This window comes from Austrofundulus limnaeus, unplaced genomic scaffold (assembly GCF_001266775.1).
Source record: "Austrofundulus limnaeus strain Quisiro unplaced genomic scaffold, Austrofundulus_limnaeus-1.0 Scaffold128, whole genome shotgun sequence".
Classification (NCBI taxonomy): Eukaryota; Metazoa; Chordata; class Actinopteri; order Cyprinodontiformes; family Rivulidae; genus Austrofundulus; species Austrofundulus limnaeus.
In genome coordinates this window covers 1,299,904-1,308,758 of record NW_013952530.1, presented here as the reverse complement: position 1 = coordinate 1,308,758, position 8,855 = coordinate 1,299,904, and the positions used below count along the sequence as shown (strand labels likewise).

The following is an 8,855-nucleotide window of genomic DNA, read 5'->3' as shown; positions in this document are numbered from 1 at the left end:
CAGGACTCTACAGTTTACACTCATCTACATACCGGGATTCTGCAGTTTACACTCATCTATATACCGGGACTCTACAGTTTACACTCATCTACAGGCCAGGATTCTGCAGTTTACGCTCATCTACAGACCAGGACTCTACAGTTTACACTCATCTACATACCGGGATTCTGCAGTTTACACTCATCTACAAACCAGGACTCTACAGTTTACACTCATCTACAAACCAGGACTCTACATTTTACACTCATCTGCAAACCAGGACTCTACAGTTTACACTCATCTGCAAACCAGGACTCTACAGTTTACACTCATCTACAAACCAGGACTCTACATTTTACACTCATCTGCAAACCAGGACTCCATATGTGGCGGGAGTTTCAGAGAAACTGAGATGTTTATTCTCTAAACTTGACGTCCCAGTGGCTTTCAAACCCCAAAACACGTTACGACAAAGATTAGTTCACCCCAAAGATCCAGTTCCCTGGCAAAAACAGAGAAATATAGTATATGCTGTTAAGTGTCAGGAGGACTGTGATCAGTCATACATTGGGGAAACAAAACAGCCACTGTTCAAAAGAATGAGCCAGCACAAACGAGTTACGGTGTCAGGTCAGGACTCTGCAGTTTACACTCATCTACAGGCCAGGACTCTGCAGTTTACACTCATCTACAGGCCAGTGGTCACTCTTTCAGGATGAAGATGTTCTCATCCTTGATAGGGAGGAACGTCGGTTTGAGAAAGGAGTAAAAGAAGCCATCTTTGTGAAGAAAAACCATCCACCATTAAACAGAGGTGGAGGCCTTCGTGTCTGTTTGTCCTCCTACAACGCTGTTATTGCAAGTATGACTCAGCCCCCTGTGAGCAAAAGGTATGAATCAGGGCCCCAATGATACCAACACAAAGGGGGAAAGAAAGACAAAAACAAGGGGGCGTTGAGCCCCACTTGCACTCACTACATTCACATAACACGACACCAAATAACCACAGCCGAAGCATCCAAACCAATAAGTCAGGTGATGGAGCACATGACCCTCTATGAACAATAGAGCTAATCAWGCCTATTGTTAGGCGATGGACCGGGCCCTCTTTTGCATGTGACTAACCTGTTTGTCCACCATGTGGAGGCAGTGCTTATAAGGCTGAGTTCATTTGAAACTCCTCAGACTGAAGAAGTCTCTTGGAGGAGAGACGAAATGTTTCATTAAAGAAGAACCCATCCAGAGGACCTTACTTATTTTTTCTTTTTAATTTCTCCTGGGGTTCAGCTACTTGACATAGGGCACATCAATTAATCAAAGTTTAATCACAACACTTAAAGATGATGTAATTACGCATTTAGATTATCTTGAATCTTACAACTACTTGCTCGTCATGACTCATTTGGTGTCATGTACTTTGATTCTTTTGACTCACTGATCATAATATTTAGCGATAAAATCCCTTTGAATGTATGAATGGGACTTGATAAAGAGTTCTATCAGTTCAGGTCATTTATCATTTTACCATGACATCACATGAGCTGTAAACAGAGAGCTGATCAGCTGATGTTTTTCCTCATGAATAAAGAAAACTTTGCAATACATCCTGACAGTTTAACTGTGACCCAGTAAAGATTAAAATGTTTCTCTCATCTCTTCCAGCTTCTTCTTGGTCTTCTCCTGTCTCATCCTCTCTGTCTTTGCTACCATCAAAGAGCACAAAGACAAGTCAGAGAATGCCTTGTACATCTTGGTAAGTATCAGTTTGCATATTTGAACCATTTGCTCCGGGAGTCTCCAAGGTCTGAGCTTTGCAGGCTATACCACTCCAACAAATCTTGCTTCCTTACACGCTCTTTGTCTCTCCTCCACCCAGTTAGAGGACGATGATTATGTTATTTGATTCCAAAGACTCGCAGCGAGCAGGCAGGCCACTACAGCCGCAAAAAGCTGATTGATGTATTTCTGACCACAAGAAAAACACATTTAACAAAGGTGCTGCGAGACCRTTTACTGTATTAGCTTCTGAGCCGGGGGGAGAGGGTGCTTTAAGTCTCTTCAACCAAATTCATTAAGACTATTTCACGAAGTGTTCATGTTTACAACGAAAGGTTTAAAGTTTTTAGCTGCCCAGTTTTGGTTCACTCTGCAGGAATTTGTGACCATCGTGGTGTTCGGAGTAGAGTACATTGTTCGGATATGGTCTGCTGGTTGTTGCTGTCGGTACAGAGGATGGAGGGGGAGGCTAAAATTCGCCAGAAAGCCTTTCTGTGTCATAGGTGAGAAAACAAAAAGTCATTTCTTTTACTCTGCTGCGAGAGCGAGAGAGCTCAAAAACACAAATGGAAGCTCATTTCCACCACTCTCAAGAAAAGACTTAAGTTATAATTGTGAGTTATTACCTCAAAATATGAATTATCATCCCAATATTATGAGATGCTATCTTAAAATGCTAAAATTTGCTGCTGCTGTAGCATCTTATTATTGTGGAAATGATTAGATTTTGAGATGCTAAGTCTTAATATGAAAATGCTTAGTTATAATTACGAGATGCTAAGTCTTTGTTATAAGATGTCTTGTAATTATAAGATAGTATCTTGTAATTACCATGATGTGTTCTGATCCCTCCTGCAAATGAGATCTAATGTGGTTTTAATCAGGTTAAACAAAGGAATTGAATTATTTGTTGCTGTCAAAAAACACTGCAGATATAAAGTAACATTTTATTTTTAGATAAAAGTGGTGGAAATGGACTTCCATGGAAACCTTTTTTTGTTTAATAACAATAACAAAGCCTGAAACTGACAAATAACTCAGGCAGTTTTGACTTTGAACGAGTTTCCATGATTTTTAGAGTAAACTTAGTTAAACTGATGTAAAATAAGTTTCTGTGTTTCTGCAGACATCATGGTGCTGATCGCTTCAGTGTCTGTACTGGCAGCGGGGTCTCAGGGGAATGTTTTTGCCACTTCGGCCATCAGAAGTCTGAGGTTCCTGCAGATCCTGCGCATGCTGCGCATGGATCGCCGCGGAGGCACCTGGAAACTCCTGGGATCTGTGGTTTACGCCCACAGCAAGGTGATCCCCGACACTTCTCGCGGTTTGATCAGAGTGGTTCATCTTAAACCAAAATGAAGACTTTCTTCTTCATTCGAGCCTCTTTTGTAGCATCATTAAGATCATTAGTGGGTTTTGCATCAAGTGGGGAAACACCACTGTGGTTACTGAGAAGGTCAGCACTAAGTGGAAGATAACAAGCTTGATTTTATTACAGTTTGATGCAACAAAGCAACAAAATAAGTAAAATTAGTTCCCCAACGCCAAATGAAATTGCATAAAAGAATGGCTGTTAAACCGGTTATTGACATTTTTATTTGATTAAGTTAAAACTTCAGCAGTCATTTGCTTTTATTGTAACTCATTCTATCCTACCATTAAGAAGAAGATTTCCTTAACAAGATTTGAAATGAGGTCATAACAAGATGTGGAAAACTATGGGGCGCCAAAAATGAAACGCTGAAAAACTTCACTAACATATTTTTCAATATTTAGCTCACTATTTTAAATATTATCTTTAGCAGTGATAGAAGGGCTAGCAGAGGTTAGCATCAGCAACAAACGTCAACAATGGCCGCTGCTAGCCTCCGCTAGCTGCTGCTAACGCTGCTGAAGATAATRTTTAAAATCTAAATTTAAAATGTGTTCATGAAAAACAATATGAGTGGTCCCTGTGGTCTAGAACTGCATCTCAGACACAACTGCAAGTTTGATGTAAAGACGCTTTAGTTGCATTGGAGTGCTGGCGGTTGCAAACGTCTCAGGATGATGACATCACAACATGAGCCGAGCACCAACAGCAAAGGAGTCCATTCCAAAATACCTAAATGTGAACTTCAACATTTAACTTCAATATTTAAAATTTAACTTTTACGTTTAGATTTAGGATTTAAAATTTAAATATTTTTTTAACATTAAAATTTAACAAATTAGCTAAATGTAAGAACAGTGAGCTAAACAACTATAAAATGTTAGTGGAAATTTTTAACACTCAGAAAGTGAGGTRAAAACATGTTAGTGAAATTTTTAACATTTTATTTTACACTCGGCGCCCCGTAGACAACTATGGTTGTGTGCATGTGTGTGGTTTTACACGGAGAGACAGGAAGTCTGCAGCAAGTTTGGAGCTGAGGGAAATAAAGAGGTCGATCAGACACCACACAGAGCATGGGCCTCGTGCACTGATGTCTGATATTATTATGGGATGGTTGCTTTTACAAGTCAACAAAGGCTGCATTGGTGTCTTTGTGAGTCCCCCCCTCCCTCAACTGTCCCTTATTACTTCCCTGATCCTCACTGYGTTTGTTTCCCTGCAGGAGCTCATCACAGCCTGGTATATTGGCTTTCTGTGCCTCATCCTGGCTTCTTTCCTGGTTTATTCTGTGGAAAAGGAATCAAACGACGAGTTCGAGACATATGCTGAYGCTCTGTGGTGGGGACTGGTAAGAATGAGTAAAACACGTCATTCTGYTGACATTTTAGAGTTTTGGGATTAGTGAAGGATTGGTCCCAAACAATCCGGCACTTTGAAGTGACTGCACCGGCTCCTGATKGGAAGCCATTTTTAGGAAGCTGTTTTTATTATTCTGATAACTAATATTCACTAAAGACTTGCTGGTTTTTTTGTTTAGTTTTGTACATTTTAATTTATATATTTACGTTGCTTTGTTGACATGTTGTTCCAGTGTACAGTTACAAATTTACAAATGAYTGAACTGTCTTTTCTAACTCAGATGGGTATTTGCTTTCAGTTTGACTTTTTGATTTATTTTTGTAGCACTTTGTCATATTATGAGTTTATAAAGCCAYATAARTAAACACAAAATAGGAGAATCAAGTGCATTCTCATCAGACAGCAAACGTTTCCACAATAAGCTTTCATTAGAACTGCTGAAACATTAGCTGCTGTTTCCTCATTAAACACAAATGCTCCTGGGTTTGGAAGCTGTTGCATTTATCATATGGTTTATTATATAAATTGTATATACAGTAATATTATATATCAGTCATTTATTTTGCACATTTTTTTTGTATTACGCAACAACAACAAAAGAACGTACACTGTTTACTTTCTGTTTAGCTGCAGAAAAAGAAAAATCCTAACTGTTTTTTACTCCTTGCTCCAGATCACGCTCACCACCATCGGTTATGGCGATAAAGTTCCCAAAACCTGGAACGGGCGCATGATCGGAGCTGCGTTCTGTATGATCGGCGTGGCTTTCTTTGCTCTTCCTGCTGTGAGTGCGTCGAGTTGTTTGACATAATYCTTTAAACCGTGCGCCGTTAAGAGGCTTTCATTTTTTCAAAGTGCTGATGAAGATGAATGGGAAGTGCTCATCACTGACGTTGCACTGCGCTTTCCATCGAGACCGGAGCACTTCCCTGCATTTCCCTATTGCTTCCTGAGAATTTCTTTGAGGTCATGAGATGTTTTGAYGCAGTGGCGGAGCCAGACATTTTTCTCAGGGGTGGCCAGACGGGGACCACTACTCACACAGGGGTGGCCAGGAAAATTACATCCTTTTTAATTTGAAAGTTTCCGCAGATCTTCGTGTTTTTGTCATTTTCTTACGTCCTTATACAGGMAGTGACTACTTTATAAATATGGGCGTCAGAACCATTTTAAAAGTGGGGGGACACACTGTTGAATGAAGGTGTACTTTACCAGGTTGTTAAACAGACTTTGCATAAATAAATCCTTAATATAGTAATTATTTCAGAGACTAATTATTTATTAAACTAGTTCCATCATCCTGTTTTTAAACTCACTGCTTTAGCTGAGATAAGGTTAATTAATGTGACACAATTTATCACATCCAATGACTATAAGGGTGCTTTTTACTTTTATATTGTTTATTGTATTGATTTATTTTTAATTATAATATGCCATTGTGACAAATAATGACCCTCAACTGCATGTTTTAAACTAATATTAATAATTTTACAATGAACGTGTGCAATATTTATAATTACCAACAGTGAATTTAGAGGGGTATTTTACTTTTTACGATTTAGTGATAGGTCTACTCGCAACCAAACACAGAGCATCATGCAGCCTTCAGAACATAAAATGACAATGTGTTATACATGTAMAAAAAAAAAAAAAAACATTTGTCACCATTAATCCAAAAGTTGACACCATAAGTCAGATTACATCGTCATATGTTCTGTATATAAGGAAAACCATCACGTCCTTGTCATTAATCTTCTTCAGTGATAGAGCTTGGTGATCAAAAAGAAAAAAAAGAAAGAATGTCCCAACACAGACGAGCTACATCTAATGGCCAGAACTCTGCAGTTTTCACTCATTTACAGGCCAGCGGTCACTCTTTCAGAGATGAGGATGTTCTCATTCTTGATAGAGAGGAACGTTGGTTTGAGAGAGGAGTAAAAGAAGCCATTTTTGTGAAGAAAGACCGTCCATCATTAATTAGAGGTGGAGGCCTCCGCTTTCAGTTGTCCCCCTCATACAGCGCTGCTATTGCCAGTATCACTCCACCCCCTGTTAACAATAGGTGTTAATTAGGTGTCAACGATAGCCATGTGATGTGAGTATCAGTCACATGGAGGCAGTGCTTAAAAGCCTGAATTTTGCCTGAAACTCTCAGACTGAAGAAGTCTCTTGGAGGAGAGACGAAACGTTTCATTAGAGAAGAACCCGTCCAGAAGACCTATACAATTTTTTTCTTTTTGATTTTTTACCTGGATTACTGAGATGCATCAGGACAGAGCTTGGTGATGTTTCAAACTGTTAAACACTGCCACCAACTGTTCAGGAGGATTATTACACCCCTAAAGGTTGTTTCACTGTGGAAGGGGTGTGTACAGCAGGGTGACCAATGAGGTGGCCAAAGATTTGTCTGTGGTGACCATGGCCACCCACTGGCTCCGCCCCTGTTTTGATGACGCTGTAACCAAATGATCATGTGGGAAGTCTAAAGCTGAAGAATTTGGACAAAAAAAGTGGTCCAAACTTTTTTTTTGCCAGCTTGYAGATGTCTGTGTTTGAAGTGGCAGAACCATATCAAATATGAAAGCTTAGATAAGGAGAACTTTACCCACATTTACTGTCTTTAAACAGTGAAATATATAGTTTAAATAGTTAGTTCTAATTTACAGAAAGTAAGTTTGATATTTCAGGACAGTATTTTGTGTTCAGTGAGACATTTTGACATGAGCATGCTTGTTATTTTAGATAAAAACAAGAGGAAAAGCATGGAATTGTCACCTAAATTATTCAGAAATAAAATATTGCCCACTTGTGCCCCAGAAACCTTTATTCTCTAAGGGTAGATTTCTTTATTTGTCAGATCCTGTAGGTGTCTGTACATGTTTAGACAGCTGATGACATTTACAAGCAGGATTTAACTGGTTATCTCAGTGTGCATTATCTTTTCTTTTCCTCAAAATAAATCTGAACTTCCTCTTTTTTTTTAGGGCATTCTAGGTTCTGGCTTTGCCCTCAAAGTCCAGGAGCAGCACAGGCAGAAACATTTTGAGAAGAGACGGAACCCTGCAGCCGGCCTCATCCAGGTTTCTGTCTGAGAGCGGCTGAATCATACACACAGCCATAAATAAATATCTTATTCTGATTTGTGCTCCTAAAAAATGTTTTTGTTCTTTCCAGGCTGCTTGGAGGTTTTATGCCACCAACCTTTCCCGCACAGACCTGCTGAGCACCTGGGATTTTTACGAGCAGACCGTGGCCGTTCCAATGTACAGGTGACTGAGTTTCAGACTGACATATTTTTTTATAAACATGGATAAAACTGGAATCTATTTACSTCCTGTATTTGAAGTGATGTCCAAATGTCTACACTTGTCTTTGTCTGGTTTGTTGTTTTCAGTTGTTTAAATTAGAAAAAAAAWTTTTTTTTCAACTTAACTTCCACAAAACACATTTACGTTTGAAGCACCATTTTCTGAATTTGAACATCTCTTCTTGGAAGCTGCACACGTTCCATTTCACTCCATCGTTAATTTGAGGTGAAAAGTTGAAAACCATCAGAACAGATAACCGCCAAACCGGATTAAGATTAGCTTTAAAGGCGAGCGTTGACCTTTCAGGCTGATGAAACCATCTTGACAGAATGAGAGAAAAAAACAAAAAAACTAACAAAACTATTTGTCTTTTTCCCAGAGTTATTCCRCCTCTGAATCAGTTGGACCTTCTGAGGAACCTGAAGAGCAAGTCATTCAGGTATGAAGATGATGATGATGACRACATGAATTTTGATGATAAAGGTTCAAAGGTGCAGATATCTGTGCAAAATCATGCAGAAGGAGAAAAGACAAACAGCAATGTCTTTAAACTAAATATCAGATCACAGGAATGAATGAAATTTGTGAATCTTTGTAACAAAGCAACACAAACTGAATTCAACATGAGGCTGAAATAATCTCGTTTTATACAATCACCTAAAGCTAAAACATAGAATGAATAGGAAACAAGCATGACTCAGCTAAAGGTTAAAAATAAATAGTTATTGGCCATTCATTACCACAGTTACAGTTGCAACGGCTGTGGAGATTGGTCAAATGCATGCAGTTTATATCTGCTGCTGCCCCCAGCTGGTGATAATTATGGACACAGATTTCTATTTTCCATCACATTTTGATTTAAATGCTAAAAAAAATGTTCTTGTTTTATTAATTTGTTTTTGTCTCATTTTAACTTCTAACTGCTTGAATCCATTTGTTTTTCCAGTCTTAGTGCTGAGGAATCTCAACCATAACACTTTGATTGCAGTGTTGTATATTTATGTATACAGTGTATATATATATACAGTGGTTTGCAAAAGTATTCATACCCCTTGAAC

General features: G+C 38.8%; 1 protein-coding gene across 5 annotated transcripts in view; it reads left to right on the top strand.

The window, feature by feature from the left end:
* The window catches only part of LOC106522390 (potassium voltage-gated channel subfamily KQT member 2), a 35,112-nt gene that overhangs the window by 7,085 nt on the left and 19,172 nt on the right, over positions 1-8,855 (top strand). For all 5 annotated transcript variants that reach the window (XM_014015374.1, XM_014015375.1, XM_014015376.1 and 2 more), the window contains exons 2-9: positions 1,642-1,732; positions 2,132-2,258; positions 2,882-3,057; positions 4,353-4,478; positions 5,163-5,273; positions 7,474-7,569; positions 7,664-7,758; positions 8,177-8,236. In XM_014015374.1, the coding sequence (XP_013870828.1) occupies positions 1,642-1,732; positions 2,132-2,258; positions 2,882-3,057; positions 4,353-4,478; positions 5,163-5,273; positions 7,474-7,569; positions 7,664-7,758; positions 8,177-8,236 (882 nt within the window). The remainder of the gene's footprint in view (positions 1-1,641; positions 1,733-2,131; positions 2,259-2,881; positions 3,058-4,352; positions 4,479-5,162; positions 5,274-7,473; positions 7,570-7,663; positions 7,759-8,176; positions 8,237-8,855) is intronic.